This window comes from Lobosporangium transversale (assembly GCF_002105155.1).
Source record: "Lobosporangium transversale strain NRRL 3116 chromosome Unknown BCR41scaffold_47, whole genome shotgun sequence".
In the NCBI taxonomy this organism is placed as follows: Eukaryota; Fungi; Mortierellomycota; class Mortierellomycetes; order Mortierellales; family Mortierellaceae; genus Lobosporangium; species Lobosporangium transversale.
Window position 1 is genome coordinate 258,614 of NW_019029025.1, and position 23,485 is coordinate 282,098.

At 43.0% G+C, this 23,485-nt stretch overlaps 5 protein-coding genes and 1 non-coding gene across 6 annotated transcripts; 2 read left to right on the top strand and 4 right to left on the bottom strand.

Moving 5' to 3' along the window:
- Positions 1 to 6: 6 nt before the first annotated feature.
- BCR41DRAFT_361310 (Alpha/Beta hydrolase protein) lies at positions 7 to 1,150 on the bottom strand. The gene has a single exon (XM_022025504.1). The coding sequence runs from the start codon at positions 1,084 to 1,086 to the stop codon at positions 220 to 222; it is 867 nt and encodes a 288-aa protein (XP_021877426.1). The 5' UTR covers positions 1,087 to 1,150; the 3' UTR covers positions 7 to 219.
- Positions 1,151 to 1,465: 315 nt separating this feature from the next.
- On the top strand, positions 1,466 to 3,799 carry BCR41DRAFT_425269 (hypothetical protein; the record flags this gene model as incomplete). Its single annotated transcript, XM_022030562.1, has 1 exon — positions 1,466 to 3,799. One exon carries the CDS (start codon positions 1,466 to 1,468, stop codon positions 3,797 to 3,799), a length of 2,334 nt encoding a protein of 777 aa, XP_021877427.1.
- BCR41DRAFT_172074 (hypothetical protein) lies at positions 3,789 to 10,272 on the bottom strand. The gene is made up of 9 exons (XM_022019706.1): positions 9,807 to 10,272; positions 9,631 to 9,651; positions 7,804 to 9,520; positions 6,329 to 7,693; positions 6,049 to 6,214; positions 5,819 to 5,972; positions 5,137 to 5,661; positions 4,841 to 5,023; positions 3,789 to 4,738 (listed from the first exon to the last, which is right to left on the bottom strand). The coding sequence occupies exons 1-9, from the start codon at positions 10,044 to 10,046 to the stop codon at positions 4,007 to 4,009; spliced, it is 5,103 nt and encodes a 1,700-aa protein (XP_021877428.1). The 5' UTR covers positions 10,047 to 10,272; the 3' UTR covers positions 3,789 to 4,006.
- A 2,724-nt stretch (positions 10,273 to 12,996) lies between these two features.
- Positions 12,997 to 14,177, top strand: BCR41DRAFT_400297 (5-formyltetrahydrofolate cyclo-ligase-like protein; the record flags this gene model as incomplete). The annotated part of the gene is made up of 6 exons (XM_022029132.1): positions 12,997 to 13,090; positions 13,236 to 13,361; positions 13,495 to 13,632; positions 13,748 to 13,835; positions 13,920 to 13,990; positions 14,089 to 14,177. 6 exons carry the CDS (start codon positions 12,997 to 12,999, stop codon positions 14,175 to 14,177), a joined length of 606 nt encoding a protein of 201 aa, XP_021877429.1.
- Positions 14,178 to 18,039: 3,862 nt separating this feature from the next.
- Positions 18,040 to 18,112, bottom strand: BCR41DRAFT_t127. The gene has a single exon. It is a non-coding gene; the product is annotated as a tRNA-Lys (tRNA).
- Positions 18,113 to 20,244: 2,132 nt separating this feature from the next.
- BCR41DRAFT_400299 (hypothetical protein) lies at positions 20,245 to 21,747 on the bottom strand (the record flags this gene model as incomplete). Its single annotated transcript, XM_022029133.1, has 2 exons — positions 20,245 to 21,199; positions 21,326 to 21,747. 2 exons carry the CDS (start codon positions 21,745 to 21,747, stop codon positions 20,245 to 20,247), a joined length of 1,377 nt encoding a protein of 458 aa, XP_021877430.1.
- Positions 21,748 to 23,485: the final 1,738 nt, after the last annotated feature.

Genomic DNA, 23,485 nt, shown 5'->3' on the forward strand with positions numbered 1-23,485 from the left:
ATCAGTCACGTGATCAGTACTCCACTACATTGGGTTTTGCAGCACACCTTGTCTAACTAAACTACTTTTTTTTACGAGCCAACAATCCTGCTTCGTTTCTGGAGCTTGCAGGTTAGAGCTTCATCGCTTGCGTTGATATTGATCTGACTTCATCCGAGGGTATTCTCCCTTCGCGTCAATAAAAAATGACGTCAAATGATAGTCACGTGGAGCTAATTTTTATTGGGCTTCCCAGCCATGGACATATTTTGTGATGGTTTTAGCAAATTGTTCTGTCTGCAGCATAGCATCGTGTTTGCCCCAGTCTCCAAACTCTAGTATAACCTTATCTTCTGAAGGACCAGCAACCGCCAGCAAATGCGCATGGTACTCTTTAGCCTGCTCGGGCTCCACAAGCTCATCTTCATTCGACTGAAGTACCGCATAATTAGGTAATCTGAATGCAGTTCCTGGTGGGACTTGTTGGCCGTCTGGTGATCCATGAATCAATGTCTCCGGGTCTCCCCCAAAGCCTTGAATAATGAAGTCTTTATAAGATGGCCAGCGCTTCAATATACGATCCACATTATAGATGCCTTCTACTCCGATAACACCGCGGATAGCTCTATGCAGAACGCCCTTTTCAAGTCCTAACTCGGTCTCAATCGGTTCTAAGAATAGATCTGGACGCAGAGCCAACATACCTGTGATCTGTCCACCAGCGGAGTGTCCGACCAAGAAAATGTGGTTAGGGTTGTAGTGTCCATTGTATTTTTCTGCATTCATGTATAAGTACGCAACCGCCTTGGCCACATCCTGGACATGTTTAGGGTGTTGAGCCTCAGGTCGGACAGACGTGGGGTCATCTTTAATGGCAGCAACTGAAAGGGTGTAGTTGACAACTGCAACTACATCTCCAGTAGAGGTAGAAATTCTCTGTGCCATGTCAACGAATTCATCTTTGTCACCTGTCCTCCATGCGCCACCATGCACAAAGACTATTAGTGACTTGTTTGCATTCAGTTGCCTGTCAGGGTAATAAAGATCGAGGGTATGTTTCTCCCAATGGGAAACAGGGGCATAAACGATGTCTTTAATAATGCTCATGATGTGATAGAGAGCAAAGGACAAGAGAAACAGTGAGAGGTTGGGATCAATTGGAAGATGGAAGGTGGAATGAGTGAGTGGCGTTTTAATTATACCATTGGCTTTTGACCGTGTGAAAATTTTAACTGACACGTCTGAATCAAAATTTCGTAACCATAATACGAAGTATGCAAAAAGACGCGAACGGTTAACATGGCCCGTGTCACCTATTATTACTCCAAGTAACCCTGCAACATTCTCCACTGAAAACACCCTTTTTAAGATCTCTCTTCCTTTTCCTTCGATTTGGTGCTATCTTTTTCATTGTATTGTTACCAACTAATACTACTACAATATTCGGTCCCTATACATTTAGCATTATCTTGACCCTATTCCTACAATGACTTCTGTTACCCCAGATTCTAATCATACCTCACTCGGTCATGATGTGGCCATGGCCGAAAGAAGTATAAGCTGCTTTACACGCATATCGCATACCTACAGACGCCATGAACTCGGCTGCCAAGCTATCATTGCTCGTCGTCATGATGGCTTTCGTAAAAAGCCCCATATTCACAACGACAACCACGAAAGTTACCGCCCAGTCTCCCATAATAATTATCATACAGTCCAGAAAACCCATTCAAACTCGGAGCACCGTCACAACAAGGGCCACCAAGGCCATCAACGGCATAGCGAACAAAAACACTCTAGGCATAGCCATAATCAAGGTTCATCTCACGGAAAAGGACACCATAATACGGCTTCCAACAGTGAAGACGAGCATGACCCAAATCACAATGACAATAGCAACGGCAGTCATGGACATGAGGATCATAGTAGTACTGATGACCACGACTATGGATATGAGCACTCCGGGCACGTTGGCCACGACAAAGAGAAGCCAGAAGATAGGGGTGGCAATAAGCATAGAAAGGGAAAAGAAGAAGACAGTCAGCATGAAGATGGCAGTAGCCCTTTAGAGGAGCAGAGTGATAAAGCTAATGGAGGATATGGACCATTTGGGGATGAGGAAGAAAACCCTGTTGAGGATGAGGAAGAAAACCCTGTTGAGGATGAGGAAGAAACATCCGTCGAGGATGAGGAAGAAAAACCTGTCGAAGATAAGGGAAAATCTGTAGAGGATGAGGAGGATGGTCCGCCCAAGGGCAAAGAGGTGCATGAGTCACCGAAGGACGGAAAACACGAACCAGCAAGTGAAGCAGGACATAGTAGACATAGGTCACCTAAGGTCGGGGAGCATGAAGCAGCTAAGGATAAAAGGCGTGGGTCGTTAAAAGATGGTAAACATGGATCGTCCAGGGATAGGGAGCATAAGCCATCTGAGAAGGGAAAGCACGAACCAGTAAAGAAAGAGAAACATGAAGAACACAGATCAGCCGAGGAGAAGCGCGAACCAACCAAGAATGGGGAGCATGGGTTAGAGGAAGATGGGAAGCATGGATCGTCGAAGGATGGTAACCATGGATCAACAAAGGACGGGAAGGATGAGCCATCAAAAGATGGAAAGCATGGGTCACCAAAGAGTAGAAAGCATGGGTCGTCAAAAGATAGAAAGCATGGGTCATCAAAGGGTAGAAAGGATGGATCATCAAAGGGTGGCAAGCGTGGATCACCAAAAGGTGAGAAGCATGGATCATCAAAGGGTGGGAAACATGGATCGTCAAAGGATGGAAAGCATGGGTCGTCAAAGGACGGCAAGCATAAAACCCCCAAGGAAAGAGAGCACGAATCATTAAAGGAAGGGGGGCATGAAGAACACAGCTCAGTCGATGAGGAGCGTCGACCAACCAAGGGTGAAAAAGAGAGCGGGAAACATGCTGATAGAGGTGATGAGTCCAACAAAAACAATGCCAAAGACGACAGTGATAAACCTAGTGCTACTAAGCCCAAGGAAGACAATAACAATCCCAGCCCTGCCACCAAAACCATTACAAACTCCATATCCCAGCCTGGCAAGGCTATATCAACTGCCCCAATTTCCTCTGACTCAGAGTCCGCGGGAAAATCCAATATCCCAATAGGCCCCAACATCCCACTTCCTCCAAACGGCTCTTCTGTCAACCGCTCAATTGTTAACAAGCCTGCCAACCCCAAAAAGGATGGCCAAACCCCTGGCACTATCGTCGCATTTATTCTCGTTCCTTTGACCTTAATCGTCGGTCTAACTTTTGGTGTTATTGCGTACCGTCGTCGAAATACCCGTCGACGTCTGCAAGGAGGTGCAGGGGCTGCTGTTGCTCATGCTGGGACAGGAGTAACAGAAACAGGAGATGAAGATTCTGGCTCAATGCTGAGTCCTGTCAGCTACCGTCCTCCAGCACCATTCACAAGCGAAGTCGATATCACGACTGAGAGCCTAGGGAGCTCTAATATTAATCCTGACATTGTAGTTGGGGATTCGTCAATTCACATAATCTCTGCCCCTAAACGCGATGAAGGCCGTCTAGGAATCTATGAAAATTATTCTCATGTGTGTAAAACACAACTGGCAGGCAAGGAATGCACAAACCATAGTATCAGTTGCTTCGTAGCTTTGAACCACAGCAATGGCGGTCTAAACGCTACTGCCCCCATGCGGGAAGTAACTGTGGGCTCTGGAGTTTCATCGCTGAGGAACTTGGATCCAGTGACCTCGTCTTCTGAAGCTGCAGATACAATAGCAACTGCTGCAGCAACAACATCAACACCATCATCTTCAAAGCAACTGTAAATATGCAAACAAAATATAAATAACTCATGTCGGTTCGTTTTATGTTATTAATGCAGTTCAAACCGCTCTCTACACTTGCCGACTTTAAACTATAGTATAGTACAATAATATAATTCTAAAATAAAATGGCAAATAGGAAAAGAAAAAAGGAAAAAAAAGTAAATGATAGCAGACAATTAAAGGAAATGAAAATGAAAATGAAAATGATTATGAACGTTCGTGTCTCGTGCTCTTCCGGAAGAACTTATTCAACTTTGCTGGCATACTGCTACTACCATTATTGACATCCAAACCTCCATTGAACAACCCTTTGCCTCCAACGCCACCGGGTCTATTAATAGGACCTCCACTAGATAAGCCTCCTATAGCAATTCCGTAGCTACCAACTCCATTGGGTCCCCCAGCTGCTACACCAGGCGCAGGCCGACGTGGTTCAATTGCAAGGCTTTTTCGCCAGCTTCTCTCCGAATCCAGGTTTTCCATACACTTCATGATATAGCTGTGTAATCGTGGTACCTCCAGCAGTTCGTACATGCCCTGGAAATCTCGGAACTCCTGTACAGTTCTCGCAAGCTGTGCAAATCGCCCATAGCGAAGTAATTTCCTAGGATTGGTAGGCATAGGAGCAGTAGGAGGAATAGCGTTCTGAGTTTCCATTGTAGAAGATGCGTCGTATGTTGGTATTGAGGCTGCTGTTTCTGATGTTGAGGTTGATGAAGAATTGGGCGCAGACTCAATTGGATTTATATTTGGATTGACCTCTTTATACATAGAGTTGCCATCCTCGATATATGCGATGACAGTAAAATATAGTCCCAAGAATGGGATGCAAGGAGCCTGCACGGTCTTGAGTTTTGCTCGATACACACTATAGTTGTATTCATTCGATATCATCTTTTTGAGTTGGATGGACCGCTCAATGTATGACTTGCTGATACCCTGTGTTGAATTCAAGGCAATTCAAAGCCGTTAATACGAGTTAGGGAGCACAATATATGCGCTACTAACCATAAACATAATAATATTGATATTTGAAATTACCTCCCAAGTGTTCTGAAGACGCCGAACTGGCGTCGACTCGATTGCGAAGCTAATGGCTGTTAAAGTATCAAAATTATTGAGCTTCAAGCATTCTTCTCCGACTTCAATCCAGTGCTTTACAACACCGACGCGCTTCTTGACATCCTGCTCATCCACAATTGTATCTGTGATCCAATTCGTGATCTATAAATATATGAACAATATAGTAAAATCAGTAATTGTTGAAGAAAAAAAAATAAAAAATAAAAAATAAAAACTAGCTACAAATTACTCTTAATCTTCATTCTATTTTGTACCTTGGTTGATGCTTGGACCATCCGAGAGCAATTAGGCCTTTCCTTTTCAAATAATTCCAGATATGGGATGGCTGTGAACAGCCTGTTGGCCATGATCGTCAACTGGCGTGCCAACTCTACAGGCTTGATATCCGTAACAGGGATTTTACTCATCAGCTGGTCATTCGCCAATGCATTCAGTAAGGCTTTACTAACTAAAGGCACGGGTGGACCTCGAATATGAAGACTCTCTCGGTTGAATGTGCCTGCAAGTCCTCTCCTGCTTGCTCGCTTGAATTGCTCCATTGATGATTTCTCTTTAAGGGTAGCAAATGGCTTTGAAGTAGAAGTAGCAACTGTGGGGCTGCTGGTATCACTGGTACTGTTGTTACCGCTGCCAGAATAACCCTCGCCGCTACCGTTGGGAGGGTTGTTTATATCACTAGCGTCGATATCTTGGGCCACTTGATCGATCCTTTCGTGGGAACGCGACTTACTAAGCATCTTATTAGAACCACTGAGATGAAGCGATTTTCGCCTCGTAACCTGAAGGAAGAAATGGAGGGAAAGAGAAGGAGAGAGAGAAGAAAAAAATAAAAGAAAAAATAAACAAATAATAAAAAAAAGCATACACGTATAAGCAAAGCGCGTTTTATCTACTCTTAAAGCTGCGAGCATATTCCAGGAATGTTTAAGAACATACCCATTGATTCAACACATCCAAAAGTCGGCCAGCAGGCCCAGGCACAGCTTCCATCATTTCATGCTTTACAAACTCCATAATTGGATTAAATGCATCACGATCCTTCTCAGATACCCAATATCCCTCAAGCCAAGTCTTGATTGCGATATGTACCCTGGAATTAATGAAGCATGTTGTTAAAATGTCAGCTGGTTTTTTAAATTAAACCTCAAAGCAAATTCTTTTCTTACCTTTTTTGAACACGCTCTTGTTTCTGATGTTGCCAGGCTAAAACCTCATGAGGCGTAAGTTCCCGTGGAGGGGCCTTGACAAACCGTTTGACCAAAGCTTGTACCAAATCCACTGGAGTTGTAAATAGTCTGAATGTCAAGAAGAATGTGTTGACAAATGCTGGCTCTATTTATACACCAGCAAGTTCATAAAAAAAGTAAATAAATAAAATAAAATAAAAAGCTAGCAGATTGATGGATATAGGCCTCATCACACTATAGTGTTACTATTAATATATACCTGGAGCTGTTTTGTGAGATGTAAGCATCTCAATATACGCCTCAAATGTGGCTGCCACCAACGTGCCATTATCATTATATAAGACCTCATCTGCTTCATAGTCGTTATCAAGGTACCAAGGTGCACTAGAAGGCGCCGATGTTGATACCGTTCCATTCTGCTTATACTCCTCGCTGACCCTAATTTTAGCTTGACCAACCTTGTTTTGTCGTTGCTGACGATAAGTTAATGGCTGAGTCCCAATTCTAGTGGAGGAAGATAGTTGATTGTGCCTATCCATCGACATGGTGCTCTCAATTGACGCGCGCCCTCTCATGAAAGATTCATGACTGACTCGACCACGCATTGCAGGAGAAGATGGGCGTAATTTCATAGCGCCAGCTCTAGGGGACTGCATGTTACTCTCTGTGACGACGCTTGCATTAGACATCACACTCTCTCGGTGATGACTTTTACCGGGTCGATAAGGAATTGATCCATCGGTACCAAAAGTTTGAATGTGAGGTGTCGTTGGAGTCGAAAGTCTTGAAAGTAACTCCTCATCTTTCATCTGGGTAGTAGCGACCTCTGACTGGAGGGTAGCAGATACTGTGCTACTCGAACTACGGTTTGTGTCTGCTCCTGTTTTAAGGTCACTCTCCTTATTCAACCGACCATCGTCTAGTGGCCTGCCCTCTGATTCTTCGGAGCGAATTGAGGCCAGTGAGCCTCTTCTCGATCGAGATATTGTAGCTGAGTTAGAAGCAATGTTAAAAGCGTTATCGCCCCTTGCAGATGCTCTTGACTCAGAGCGGATGCTTGGGCTACTACTTGGGTTAGGTGAATAATCTGGCCGCATTGGCCGCCTCGATGGCTCCAGTCTAGGTGAAACCGATGGTACTGGACTTCGGGTACGTGAGATCCTCGACTCATGATCAGAGGTAAGAGATGAAGAAGATGCTTTGGAGTGAAGATCTGTAGGTACGCTGACACCAAGGCCTATAACATCCCGGCTCTGTGCCAATGCCCTCTCAGTCTCTATAGACCGCCGGGCGTTACTGCCTTGACTGGATCTTTCACGTCTGCGGTCCTCTGAGGTTCTAGATATTGCAGGGTTGCTGGCTTTGAGGCCTCTAGAAACCTTGTCATCGAAATTGCGAGCCCGAAGGGTTGAGGCCGACGAAGTTCTTGCATCGGAATCAAATGTCTCATATGTAGTGTGAGATGATGGTATAAGTGACTCTTCTCTCATCGTCGATACTTCTTGCGCAGGGATAAAAATCTCTGTGGCTACCCTGGCAGCACTCTTCATCGCGGTTTCGATCTCTTGCTCAGTCCTTTTGTTTCCCTCCTGTGGATACGGCTGTGATGGTAGTCTGCTTGTAGCTATGGCAGCAGAAGTAATATAAGCAAAGTTAAAGATAATCAAATGTTAGTAACTGGTATGCGAGACATAAGTGAAAGAAGAGAACAAAATGCTTGTAAGACATATATACCTGAAAATGCCTTATATCTAACATCATCGCGCTCTTCTCCAGACTCTAAACTGTGTACTGGCGGTATCTTTGAAGCATTGGTCAAGCCGTCATGTGAAGCGCTCTTAAGATTCGTCATAACAACAGCAGAGTCATGGTTCGAGCGGTTAGCACCAACTTCTACATCATCGTCTTCATCATAAAATGATGGGCGTGGAGAGCCTTTTCCTTCTGACTGTCGTTTATAACGCTCATTAAGAGAAGTGGCGGACCCAAATTTTCGATTGAGAGTTGCCTTCGGAGATGCCGAACCTCGCTGTCGTGGCGACAATGACGGTGATGGTACAGTATTTGCGGAATAGCTAAAGTCCAACTGAGAGTCCTGCATTGCTTCATCCCCAGTTGACTCCGGTATGGAGCCGACTTTTAGCTCTGCAGATGAGTTTTTCGGAGTTGAAACTCGTTTTACAAGGGATGATAAATCCTGACTAGTGGTACTATTGGTTCTGGGATAGCCTTCCATATCGAGTAGACACTTAAATAGCTCCGATGTGATGTTCATAAACCTGGTCAGTACGGTCTCGGATTTATGACTCCCCACAGGTGCGCTTTCCACTGTTTGGATATATATAAGCAACTCATTCAATGCAGATGAAAGATGCATTTTGTGTTCAGCATAGTCGCCATCCTCCTTCGTGTTTGTCCTTGCTTTCATCTCCTCGGCGCTTATCAGGAACATCTCTACAGCTTGTGCTGACTGAATGGTGGTAACCATAATATGGTCCAGTGGCATCTCGTTTCCGCCACTATTCAAACACTCCATATAATTCATAAGGGAGTGTTCAATAGCCCTCTTGGCCGTATTATATTTCTGCTGGTGCTCCATTTTCAATTGTCGGACAGCATTGAACGATTTGTATCCTTTTGCAGAATTAACACGAGAAACACGCCGACGCGATCGTGTGTATGTGGAGGATGAAGAAGACATGTTGTCGAAATCTTTGGGAGACTTGAGAAACATGTCAAATTCACTTCCTCTAGCTGAAAATGTAGCTCCCGACCTGATTCGCAGTCCAATCCTTCTTGCATGAGTAGCAAAATCTGTAATACCATCCAGGACCTGACCACCAAAAATTGAGAGCTTCTCAACAGCAAATTGGCGCTGCCTCGATGTTGTTCGTGCCTGAGACCCATTTGCAACTCTGCATTTTGAATATAACTTCCCGAGTGCACGAAGAATATCCCTCCTTGAGCCTGCTAACTCTGGATATGTCTGCAGAATCTCACTCTCACGTGCGATGGTGTTAGTGAAGATCAAAAGCGCCTTTACACACGAAATAATATTGGCTACAATAGGTTGATATCGATCAATATCTCCTCTTTGGGCTGCTTCTTTGAGCTCTCTGACGTACAGTGCGACTTCGCCCACAAAGTCTGAGTATGCATAAGTAGCATCACTGTTGATGGCTGCTGCAGAAGATATCGCTTGCTGATAAAAAAAGTCGCCATCCATCTCCATTGCAGAAGCGTCTAATCCATAGTATGAAAATGGCACAGCAAGCTGGCTCGATGGAAAAGCGAGCTGGCCAGGTCGGGTCCATCCAATTGATGGCGAGCTCATCACGCCCCAATCCATCTGCATACTGTCCGGTACTGATTCTACCATGGGCTCGCCCAAAAACTGCGTTTCCACGCCATCCAGTCCTGTCCTGATTTGGTCATAATCTTCTGATGTGATCTATTGCAACAACAACAAAAATCGTCAAAAGTAAAATGTCAACTTCATTGAATACAACATCATCTCAATCTCTAACTACCATACTTCTTTTAACAACAAAAATAGCTTACTGAAGTCGGGCGGGAAAGATACTAGAGGATAAATGAAGCAATTTTAATTAGGAGTATTGGAACACATGTTAGTATGGTACTTTAGTCAATGACATTGGGTCAATCTCCTATTTGGGTGATAAATATGGCATGGTAAGACAGGATCACTCAGACTGTGAATAAATACATCCATTTACCTCGGTCTCGTATACAGGATCAACCCTTTCAACGCGATTGCTAGGAAACCACCCTCGATTGTTCTCGCTCTCGCCAAACCACCATCCGGACTGCTCGCACTGCTTAACTTTGATATATTGAAATTGTGAAAAGGACAAATGTCCCACGCTGTCTGAATGGTATTCGTGTAATGCTCGAACAATGAAATCGCCCTCAGCACAAGGGTTGGAGTACATATTACTGCCATCATCACTGCCCATAGCGGCAGCTGCATTTGAACTGGGCAACGTCGTCTTTGGCCGCGATGATGCGGTCGATGTGGATATGATATCGAGTGAATGGTTCCTAATCTCTTCTATATAGGCCGTTATTGAGTGCAAAAGGCAATGGGTGTATTCCTGTCGATCAAGAGGTTGTTGTTGCTGCTGTGGTTGTAGGCTCCTTGGGGATAATGGGGGCAGTCCGAGTGATAAAGATCGTCGTGTGTGAGCCCTATGGGCAATGGCACTGAACTGGAATTAGATGAAGAAAATGGAGCCGGAGAAGATCTGTGGGTTGTATAACAGCTTGAGTGAACAGAGAGGTTACTGTAAGAATAAGAATGATCAGGAAGGAGGATTTGGTATTCTACTACGGGGTTTAGATTATGATTATCGCGATATGGATTAGGCTGACGTCTATGTTCATACTGTGGATCGAAAGCCTGTCTATAGTTCTATAGTTTCGTAAGTGCCAGAGCAAAAGGTTGGGAGCGGAGTTAATTACTGACGAGATCTCAAAAGAAGAACGTTGATTTTATGTGCCCAAGATTAGCTTAATTCATTTTTTCTCTCTCTGTGCCCCAAGCCTTGTTGCCGCTTGTGGACGTCAACCCAAACTTCATGCACACTCAATTAGCAGTGAGTGCGGATAGTATCAGATTGAAGACCAAGCTCACAAAGGAAACAAGAAATAACAGATAATGATTTTGAAAAGAGAAACAGGAAAAGTGGGGTAAGGAGCATACACGATGAGACGCAGCGGAGAGCGTAGTTCATGGATAAAAGGAAAGAGAGAGAGAGTCCCTAATTTCGGCCACAGTAATAACCTCTTTTTTAAAGCATTACTGTAATATCTTTTTATGTGCACCCTTATTTTATATTTGAATATATTTGTTTTCGCTCACAAAGGATCTGTGTTTGTGTTTGTATTGCGTTAACTGATGGAAATTTCAGTAGCATCAAAGTTATTCTTAAACACTGATCCCTCCAAAGGAATCGCTACCAAGGGGGCACACGACTATAGCCTGCACCTCTTTTTTTATACAGAATTCCAAATCCTGTACGAGTAGACAAATGGAATTAAACAAGAATGAATAAAAAGTGCTGTGCTGTTCGTGGAATTAAAAGAAATGGTCGGAACCAGATTTTATCTGGGCAGAGACTCAAAAAAAAAATAAAAATAAAAATAAAAAATAAAAATAAAAATAAAGATAAAGAAAAAAAAATAAAAAAGAAGAGACAGAGCGAGAAATAATGAGCAATAGAGACAACAGGTACATAGACACAGACAAGTCCAACATACAATGACAACAGCTGAGAGAGAGATTGAGAGAGAAAAGGACAGAGAGAGAAAGAGAAAGAGAGAAAGAGGGAGATGAAGGACAACACCAATTGTTTAAATGAGCAATTGAGGAGTAGGGGGGAAGGAAGAGTGGAGGTGAAGATGAGCAAGGAGGTGAAGCAAGCAATTGATATGTCGGTTTAAGATGTGTGAGTGTATATCCTATTTGACAGGAACAAGTGGGAAGGAAGGGAAGGAAGGGAAGGAAGGAAGAGAAGGAAGGAAAAAGTCGTTCACAAACCGACCAGAGAGTTGGAGAAAAAAAAAGGAGAGATGACAAAAAGGTGAGGTGTAATGAAAGAGGTAAAAAAAAAAAAAAAAAAAAAAAAAGGGGGACGTCGGACGAATTGCAGACAACAATCTTAAAACTAAAAAAGCAATGCAGAGCAAAAGACAAGGGAAAAGAACCAAAACAGGAAGCCAGTAGACCTCATGGCAAACTTTGGCTCCTTCTTTTTTTTTTTTATTTTCCTTCTCTCATATCTCTCATACATCTGTACAATCCCAGCCATCCAGTCATTTAGAATAATGTCATTGAGCCATTGCCTATGGATGGTAGCCACTGAACTCAAGCTCGTAGCCTTGATTGACACAGCAATGCATGCCATTTAAATAGATAAATAAAATAAAAAGAGCGATGGGTCTTTTTTTTATTTAACCGAATCCAATTTGAGGTGACAATTCTGAGAAAAGGATTGAAACAACGATAGACGTATCAAGGCCCACGTTGTGCCTGGAGTCTTACTGGAGTCAGTCAGCTGGGACTAAAGTGAGATTCGATATGAACTTGAGAAGAACCGGGGAGATTTTCGGATAGCTTGATAAACTGTATACAGATTTGAAAGAAGAAACGGAACGGCTTTTAAAGAGATATTGAACATTAAGAGCGACCACTTTGTGTGCATGGTCCCCCACGTTTGACAATGCACACTACACTTTCCTCGTAATTGTATTTATAATAATAGCTACATGTACTCAAATAGAATAATAATAAATAGCAAAAATGAGATCTTGCAGTTGGAATGTGTTTATTTATTTGACAAAACACAAATATGCGACAGAGCTGTCTTTGTTTTTCCTTTTCTTGGGCTTTTTTTTTTGGCTCCACCACAACCTTTTACCAAAAGTGTATATACATTCACATAGCCTAGCAAATTAATGGTTTGCGAACAAGAGCGCGCTAAAAATACAAGTATGGCTCCCAACCCGACCTGGGGAAGGAGGACCCTGTTGGGCTTCTCTCGGGCGATCTCTTTCTTCCTCTTCCTGAAAGAGAAGGCAAGTGTATATATATATATATTATACACTTGTGGTCTAATATTTCAGAACAATCACCTCAAACCTGACCTAGAACGTCGTCAAGGAAACATGTCCAGATAAACATTAATCTAAATTAAATAATAAGAGGAATGAATCCCAGCTACATTGATAATAGATCGTGTTTGAGTAACTATGCAGCTCTGGCCCTCGTTTCCTTCTCGGTTCACTTCTCAATTATTATAAAACATATCCTAGAGAGACGTCACACGGGCCAAGATGTTCTGTACTCAGTAAAATATATTGTCCTCCATTACGGTACTGCCTGCTTGTCTCTACTTTTCATTCAAGATGAATCCGGCATTGCGCACATTAAAGAATAACATCCGTAAGGACATGCGGCAGAGGCTCGCTCTTCTTTCGTCAGAAGAGATCAGACGTCAGTGTAAGATGCTTTTCATAGTAACACATGCCTATACTGTCACTCAAGCAACCGGCATCTTCCATGACATTCATCAATATTTGATATTGTTTTACTAAAAGATGTACACTTTGTTTCGCACGTTTATCTTTATTCGCCGATAACCTAGCTGCGATTGTGACAGAAAAGCTGATCAATATGTCCATATTTAAGGATAGCCAGAATGTTAGCGTGTACATCAGCATGCATGGTGAAATCTCTACTCTGGATATTATCCGAACACTCCTGGACCAGAGTGAGTGAAATGCCTTTTTTTAACCTAGCGCATACCTAACCAATAACAACAAAGAAAAGATCCGAGCCTTGACACGAACTTTTTTTTTTTGCTCTTAACTTTTTTTTTATATTTATCGCGACAAAATAAAAAGGTAAAACTTGCTATGTCCCCAGATGTAAGGGTGAGGACATGGATATGGTCAAGGTTGAGTCCTGGGAGGATTTTGTATCTCTGCCTAAAAACAACTGGAATATCCCAGAGCCAAGGATGGATGAAATCAGAGAAAATGGTAAATGACAAGAACCATCATATTGTTCCTTGTAGAAGCTATCAGATTGAAGACGTGTATTGACTTTTTTCCATTATATTTACGATATTCCTATCAACCTCGTATTCTTATTCAGCTCTGGATACATCCCATAGCTTGGACTTGATTATTATGCCTGGATTAGCATTTGATCGGACAGGGACGCGGTTAGGTCATGGCCGAGGGTAGGAACATTTCTAATTATTTTAAAATAAAATAAAAATACTGACAGATATTAATCAGTACGCTACTTGTCTCCCTTCATACAGATATTATGATAAATATCTAGTTAAGACTAATACCTATAACAAGTCAATCGGTCGTCCTCCAGTAGCAACAGGTAGAGTGTCATGTCTCCAGTGTTTCTCTTTACTTTGTTTTGCTTTGTTTGCTTCGATCCTAGTCTTTAAACCTACTTAATTTGTTTGATTTAATCAGTTGCGCTCGCATTAACGGAGCAAATTGTGGACGAACCATTGCCACGGTGTGAAACCGACATCAACCCACAATATATCTTGCATCCTTGATTCGTTCGCCAATACATCTTCGCACATACACAAAGGAAACAGTACAATAAAGAAGAAAACCCGCTGTCTTTCTTATCCTTTCTTGTTTTCGCGGCATTGGCTTATACTATCTACATGAAATATTTTAAGTACAACGTTTCAGAGATCGGGCAATTGAGAATATCGACACTGGCTTTCACTTTACCATTCCAGCGTGGCTACTAATCAACTCCAATGAATGTAAGTTTACCCAGGCGGCCTTTTAAGCTGTAGAAGCCGCAGTTTATTGAACTATGAGCAACCTGCCTTGCTGGTGATCTGCCTTTTGATCAAGCTTGAATTCACAGTATAAAAAGTGTTGCCTTCAAGGATGGCTGCTACTAGAGAGTTATGCTCGCCATCAAAGGTATCCGATTAGACTCCACAAAACACAGGTTTTTATGAAAATATGTCGCCTTAGTCGAACATCACTGTAAAAGTGAAGAGCTATCTAATCGAAAGTATACTTGATGCTCCATCCACCAAAATATACCGCTTTACAGTCGCCATAAATCTAATCACGTTCCCTCGGTAAGTCCTCCGGGTGCTGCGCCACAGCTGCCACAGCTCACCATTACGTTTAGTCAAAAACACGCTGTTACAGGGAAGAGATCGCTTCCACCTATTCCAGGATTGTCAACTGCCGCTGTCCTAATAAGCTTTGTAACAAAACCTTGTCTGTGGTGGGTGGGTCTAACACAGGTCCTGGACAGCGCTTGCCGCGATGCACAACCATTTCCAAACTACAAGGACAAAAGCCCTCTGCTGCCATAGATCCATATCCGTTGCTCAAGTCACCTCTTGGCGCATGCATATGGCTCCATCCTACTTTTTTTTTTTTTTTTTTTTTTTTTTTTGATAACTGGGACCCACGATGTCGTGAGGGCTTATTAGAAATAGACTCTATAAATAGGTTGCCCTATTACTAGAGGCGCAAATAAAGCGTTTTCCAACAATCGGTCTTAAGCGCATCGTTAAACTGTCACTGTACAACATCCTATTCACAAACCACGTCAGCATGAGTGGTAACTCTTGGTCCCTACGGAACCTATGACGAGCCCTGCTCCTTACTTGGTCTGTTGTGCGCGAAAGTCATCTTCTAGCCGCAGTTCTCAGTCATCAAAAAACGACACCCTCCCAGCCGTTCCATTATTGTTAGTTCTAATTGTTGCCGACAGCTCCCTGCTACTCTTTGGTCAGCTTCCGTCCTGATCGCTTTCACGTCAGCTGCTCGTCGTTGTCTTAAAGTAGATCCTAAGAAATCACCTCTGCTACGTCTGTGCTGCCCAACACAGGTGCGTCCCCTGGCGCGTTTGCTCATAGAGGTGATGCCTTTAGTTCTTTCCCAGTCAACAGTGACTTTACAGCGTCTGTTCCAATCTCAGTCCTTCCGATTTCCTCGATAGCTTGATAAATCTGCAAACCGCATATTTTGCAATGGATGCGGTTGTCTTGAAAGTATCTTTCCAATTCTTGACCATGTCTTTCGGCACCAATCCATGATAAAGGTCTTGGTCTGTCCTGATGGCTCTCTCGCCGTCGCCATCTTCATCCTCTTCATCGACGTAATATAATCCGCCCGCCTGTCAATTTGCAGCAGCTCCAATGTACATGCCCTCCAATAACGCCCATTTCACCTGTTGCATATTTCGTATCTGATCACACGTACAAATGTAGACGTACAAAAGGATAACATTTTTTACATTCCTAACACTGCAGCCCTCCAGCCCACATAAATAGGATCTCAATTTTATATATAGGGAATGAATGAATAAATACTTGGATAATGTGGTGCTGCGATCCACATTCAATTCTCACTTATCTTTCAACTTCCAGTTATTATTTTCCATCACCTCTTCGCTTGCTGGCATGAACATTGGTCCCTTGCCAATCTGTTTCTGTCCTAATGCCTGTGCTCGACGCAACTTGTCCTCCCAAAGTTTTCTCTCCTTCGTTAGAGCCCTTTGTCCGTCGCAATTGATATTCTCAATCCTCTTGTCCACCCTTCCAACTGCTTGTCATCTGTGATAGGGGTGTTACCGTCGTGGATAATGTGCAGAGTCGCTTTCCAATCAATCTCTTTCCAATCTGTGATGTAGCGCTGGTCCTGTTCTGCACACTCCAGGTCGCATTCGTCCTGACAGCAGATCGTAGTTTCAGGAGTCGGCGAAAGGTCGTCCTCTATTACGTCTCCATTGAAGAAAGCGTGACATCTCAAGTCATTGTATTCCTGTTCCTTCAATTTCCACAGTTCACTAAAGTGTCCCTCCTTGGCTGCCTGATCAGCCTTTTCATTGCCTTTGTTGCCTGCATGTTCCTTAATCTAGACTACGGTGACTTTTCGGCCCTGTCGAACGATTGAATTATAAACTGCTGCCCACCATATAGCATAGGTTGAGTGAAGCCGTTGTCGTTCCATGCATCCCTCTCTTCCACTCACTAGGGTTTTGAACTGCGTAACTACTGCCATATTGTCTACATAGACTGTTGTTGGTACATTCCTTGGACTAATAAGTATTGCTGCGAATAGACCTGCCAGTTCTGCCTTGGTGGATGAGGCATAACCATCAGCTTTCCCAATTATTACTGCTGTGTATTTGTCCACATTCTCCTGTGCAACAACTCCAAAGGCCATCCGCGCTAAGCCCTTTCCTGCATTCTCTAACGATCCATCAGAGAATAAAGAGATTCTCTCCCTTCCTACTAACCGTTCTCTTTGCCTTAGAATTCTTTCCATGGCATCTTGTGGTACCACGACTCCGGTGTGGTCTGCTAGTCCTAGGCTAACGTTGGCTTGAGGTGCTTTATTACTCGCTGTCGGAACAGAGTCCAAATCCTCTTGTGCCATCCTACGTAACCGTCTGTCGAGGGCCTCTCCGTTGAGCTCACTTCATCCTCGTATGCTGGTGCGCAGCTGTGTCCTTCTTCTTGAACGTTTGGCTGCTTCTCGTCGTCTTTGTTCTTGGTGTACTCTCTCATGGACTTCCCTGCGAGCTTCCCTACGGGCTGCTTCCTGCTGGACTCGGCCCCTTTCGTACCTCTTGCGATGCATATGGCTCCATTCCACGCCTTTTTTCTTTTTTTTCGTGTTAACAAGAACCCACAGAGGCGAGGGATTTTATTTCATAATCTCGCTCTAAATTGATGATATCCCCCTCAACTATGAAACAAGCGAAACTCTCAAAGTTCGCACGGTATGGTTGTGAAGAGCCAATTCGTATCCATGTTTTTCTCTACCAATGTACACCGTGATCGGTACTCGAAGTCCATCCTTCCGATGTGGCCTGTTGCGCCCGTGAAAAGCCGCGGAGGCTGGCGTGCCGACTCTAGCTAAGGACGACTTTTAATTTTTTCTATTCGATCAAATCCACTGGCATGTGGACCCAAATCTTGCGGAATTGGTCTGAAATTTCTACTTTGGACTCCGTCAAACTTTGTGATCATCGCCGTCCTAGTCAAGTGGGTGGATGGGGGATGTGCTGCCAGATGTACCGCTGGTTCGGCTGGGGGGTGGAATATATACCTAAGACGTGTGGCCAGCCAGGCGACTTAGGGTAGTGCACCCACGATCTTAGCCTTAGCGGAGAACACTAAGCTGTCTCAGAGAGAAAGTATAATTTTTTTTTTTTTTTTTTTTTTTTGATAACAAGGACCCACGAGGTCATGTAGGATCTATTTAGATGTTAGCTCTATAAATGGGTTGCCCCATTACTGGGGTCGCAAATAAAGCGGTAGGCAAAGTCTCAGAAGATATTAGTAACAAAAAGGCAGCCTCAAAATGTGGACGAGGGAAGTAGACTGCAACAAAATAAGGATGAGAATTCCATGACTTTGCAAAAAGTATCGCCCAACGCGGGGGTCGAACCCGCAACTTTCAGATTAAAAGTCTGACACTCTACCGATTGAGTTAGCCGGGCTTCTTGATGGTTGGTGAGTACTCTAGACATTGATAAGTATATAAATGTACAATCACGTGGTATAAACTAGTTACCTTGGCTTGTGAGGCATATGGGCGCAGCAGATCGTGGCGTGGAATTGAGCCATATAACCCAATGGCTGAGTAGTATACTCGTCAGGGCACCCCCCTGTCTAGCCGGGACGCAACTGTGTTGGGAGGCACAGACGTAGCAGAGGTGAATTCTTTGGCTCTCACCAGGGACAACGACGAACAGCAGATGTGAAGGCGATCAGGACTGAGGCAGACCGGCGAGTGGCGGCAAGCTACCGGCAGCAGGTGGAATTGGCGATTATGGAGCGCCTGGAAAGCTGTAAATTTTTGATGATTGAGGACAGCGGCTAAAGGATGACCTTCGCGCACAACAGGCCAAGTAGGGAGTAGAGCCGTGCCACAGGTCCTCTGGGACCAAGGAAGTCTACTCAATGCTGACGTGGTTTATGAACAGGATGTAGTACTGTGGCAGTATGACGATGCGGCTTCGGCCGATTATTGGATACCGCTTTATTTGCGACCCCAGTAATGGGGCAACCCATTTATAGAGCTAACATCTAAATAAATCCTACATGACCTCGTGGGTCCTTGTTATCAAAAAAAAAAAAAAAAAAAAAAAAAAAAATCTTCTGAGACTTTGCCCCATGTTGAAATCCTCATGATTTAAATATGGTCCATTTTTTGATTTGCAACTCCTTGCTTCTGTGTTTGAGGAGATATATATATACGATTTCGCCACCAATGCCGAGGTTATAGTATTATGCCGATATGTATTATTTTACCATTATAAGTGTAGTTTTCAGTTTTAACTTCCATATCTATGAAGCTCTTGGTAAAACTCAGTTTGCCTTCTCGGGATCTCATATTCTGTTGCTGATAACGCCTCTTAGTATAGCTGCATGTATAAGTGGTACACGGTGAAAACACAACTCAATCCAATGATACATAGAAGATGTAAATTGACACTGCCCATCGGCTAACCTCATGCGAGAAGCTGTGGCGGTGTCAGCTCCAAGTCTCTATTAGCCACGTTGGATTCAAATATCATAAAGGTCAATACTTAATATTGCGATACTCCCAGGCCAGCAGTGCCGAACACGTCCACGCTGTAGGAAATGAGTGGATAGCTTTGAATTTTGTAGACCGCTATACCTTACACAATTACTTAGGAGGCTACTCACATGGACATAAATAGGAGATAAGAGTCTCATCAGAGAAATAATAGGGAGTTCTCTGGGAAAGCCGACTCTCGACCTTGTCTAACCTTTCTTCACGTACATCCTGCAAACCAACGATCTTATTTCGGTCCTGCAGAAATATAGGTTGGGCATGATAGCAATGGCTCGATGTGAATGCAAAACCAATCGAACTTCGTGGTTACTTGAGAACACGTTACCTTGATAATTAGTTGAGGGCGAACGTGAAAAAGAAATTAGCAGATAAGTGACAGAGAGAGGACTGAGGGAGATGGTAAAACGATGTGTGTAATATAAAAGATTGAAAAGTATGATTGTGATAGAGAGCGAAGCGCGTAGAAAAGCAAATGGCAGATTGACCCGCGCATATTAAATATTCCCACGCTAATAATGTCCTGAACATAAATTGAGGGTAAAAGATATATTTAGAGATGATCGACTAAGTGGCAAATACGATTAAACGTCGTCAAATGCTATGGAGAGATCCTGAAGATAGTCTACATTAAAATCTATTTGCCCCTTTTGAAGATAGTCTGCTATGCGGGATATCGGATGGACGTAATGTCTAAACACAACAATACTTCGAACACAGTTTACAGTGATCCTAAAAGCAACGACCATTTTGAATGACTTTGCTGCATAAATATATCAACTAGATCTGAGGAGAACACTATTATCGATCTTATTGCGGAAAATCTCTTAGTGTATTAGCAGCGTAGTGCTTATTTTCCAGTCTGTACACTGTCTATTTTTTTTACTTTTTTATTTTGTATTGAGAAGACAATTATGGTACAGGTTTACGGGAGAATGGAAGGATAAATGGAGGTTGAAATAAATAGACAAAGGTTATTGAATTCATTATATACCGCTGGCCTTTTTCTTTTTTTTTTTTTTTCTTTTTTTTTTAAACAGCACCACCATTATGGGCAACCATGGCCACCAATGCAGCACCAATGCATCCACCGTCGCGAGCAAGCTCGAGGCGAATACGAGAAGCGCGCTCTTGACCCAGGATCTCAGTCATAGATTCCATCATACTATGAGAGAAATGAGGGTATTTCTCAAAAACAGATCCATCAATGCCAATCGTGGTAATTTCGTTAGGGTCATCCAGCTGGACAGAGGCACCGTTAGCCTTGTATAGAAGGGCAACACAGGCAGCAGCAGTCATCAAAGCAGAGCGCTTTCCAACAGCATGAACCAACTCATAGACACGTGTGCGGTCCTGGCTGGTCAAGCCTTCAATACCGAAGCTGGTCTTAAAGACTTTATCAACACTGGTATGGTCAGGAGTATGGTCGGACTCAATGGTCGACATGAACAAGGTCTTGAAGGCAAGACGGTGGCTAAGGCTTTCAGGGACCTTGCCACCCAAGAATTCAAAGATGGCATTCTGTTCAATGAGATCAACAAGGGCCAAACGGACGAGTTCTCCCAAGTAGAGGCCAGAAATCATCTTCTCAAACTCCTGGAATCCAGGGACAAGGGACACAGCATCGATCTGCTTATCATACTTGGTCTGGGGGAGGTATGAGGCTTTACCCATGGCATCCCACTCGGTGTTCAAAATCATCTGGTCACAGGGAGGACCGTTATACTTGGACACTTCTGAGGCACGCTCAATGTAGGCAGCGTTGGTACCAGTGGCGAGGATAACGCCGATCTTGGTCGAGGGGGAGACATAGGCATGGGAGACAAGGGTTCCAACAGTGTCATTGATGATAGCCGAAACTTTGACATTAAGACCCTTGCGGGTAAATCCATCCTCAAGAAGATCCTTAAGGTCCTTTCCCATCACGTCTGAAAGGTTGAAGCCTTTGCCCATGGCCAAAACTTTGCCGCGATTAATGGCAGTTTGCCTATTTAATTTTGTTTAATTTTTTTTAGCAATGGAAAAAAAAGAATCGATTAGAATTTGTTTCCTTCCTTTGAAACAAAACAAAATAAGGGAAAACAAAAACAGAAATTAAAGCAAAAGGACTTACTGGATAGCAAAGGAGAAAGTGACGCCCATCTGAAGTTCAGCGTTGCCCATATCAAGGGCAACGGTCTTCAAGAGTGCAGCAGTGCAATCAGCAATCCAGTCAAACATCGCTTCACCAGTTCCAGTCTTGAGTTCCTGGGTGATTTCGTGTTTCTCCATGGTGACACCAACCTGTCCGTCGCCGAGCAAGTGAACTGCAGCAGTACGCAGGTTCGTGCCGCCCATGTCGATAGCAAGATAGAGGCCAGTCTCCTTACCAGTAGGAAGACGGGTGATGAAAGAAGGCTGCTGGGTGATGTTCTTGGGGTCGTTGGTGGAAAGACCCTCGACAAGCTCCTCAGTCAAACCATTGATGATATTCTGGACCTGCTCCTTAGAGAGAACGAACTGTTGGACGATGTCTTGGAAAAAGGTGGCAGTCATGGCTAATAAAAGAATGGGTGAATGAAAGAAGAATGAAGGAATACAAGATAAAAAAAGAGAGAGAATGAGGTAAAGAGTAGAGGACTAAAGGAAAAGGGAGGATGGAATGAGGAGTGAGAATGGAGATGATGGAAGAAGAAAAGGAGAGAAACGGGGGAAAGTTGTCCAATAAATATGCACTGTTTTTACTGTGACAGGGCAGTAGAAACACTTCTTATTTAAAATTCCACGATTCAATTGGTCTCCACGCGTGAGCTGCGTATTCATGTCTCCCATACAGATAATGCCCCACAAGGCACAAATAAAATGAGAGGAAATACTTTATGTAAACAATGCACAGATTACTGAACTGATAACGGAAGATTTAATAATTATGTCTATACCACAGTACATGTACATGATGTCCTGCTTTTTTACTCAGAGGATCTACATGTGTATTTACAGTGGGTTTTCGCGAGCCTTTTTGTATTTGTTGCAAAAAATCAACCTTGTAACTTGATCAGATGACCATGGACGACCATTGCCAACATTATCATAAAAGAGATAGAAGGAATGCTATTCATTTCCTTCATTCTGAATTACAAGTCGTTTTTCAACTTGGATGAACCCACAAACATTATTTTCATATCTTTTCCTCATGACCTCTCACATTGGTCGTACAGGTCATCATCATGGAGAAACTTTTTCTTTTATATACCAAGAAACATTCCTTTTGTGAGATAGCCGTCAATCTCTTTACCAGGATGCAAACTCAAAATAAATTAGTAAGCATACAAGAGAAAAAAAAGAAAAGAAAAAAGAGAGAGAAAAGAAAAAAAAACATAGACACAAAAAAAAAAAAGAGAAAAAAAATTAATAGTGATATATATATTACAAATGTATCCATCCATTCTACAGCAACAATTCTTGATACCATTTGTGTTACTTTACAGCAGAGAAAAGAGGGACTCATGAACAGTATATAGTACATGTATATAATTCTAGAAGCAAAGAGCACAACGATTGTGCCTTGGATGGAAGGAGGAGCTATTACACCTTACAAAAGGTGTTCAGTAATCTTCAAAAGAAAGATTCATGCTCCTTGTTACACACGTTGGCACTTTGATGACAATCAGACGCATAACAGAATTCAACTTGCAACTGAATATTGATTGAACAAATAAATCTAAATTGCCCACAGTAAGAAGGTTTTGAGAGCTGCAAGGCTCTGCCACACGCCTTCCGTTGTTTGATCTTATCGGAACTTTGATCTCTCTCACCCACTCAAACCAACGGAAACGTAGTAAAATGTCAAAAACAAAAAAAAGTTTCGATCGTTATCCCCTTAAAACGCCCCTATTCAGTAAGGACATTAGACATATATTAAGCAAATGTTCGGTACGCTCTTCATATATTCACAAATAAACAGGTCACGTAATAATCAGGACTATGCACAAAAACACTTTATTTTTATATGATATCTCGATTGTGGCACAGGCACGTTTTGTTGCACAAGATTTCATGATAAAACGGAAAAAGAATTTTCTCTTGTCGAGACAAATGCAAGGACTAACACCTCTGTGGGTTCTTGTTAACAGGAAAAAAAAAAAAAAAAAAAAAAAAAATGCAAGGACCAACGCCCCATTAAACATGAGATGGCTAAGATGCATAGAATAAGCAACTCTTCATTGTGAATAGTACGTGATGTATGCAGATTTGATTTCAGGAAAATTCAGCCTAGTTGGCACATATCATGCAA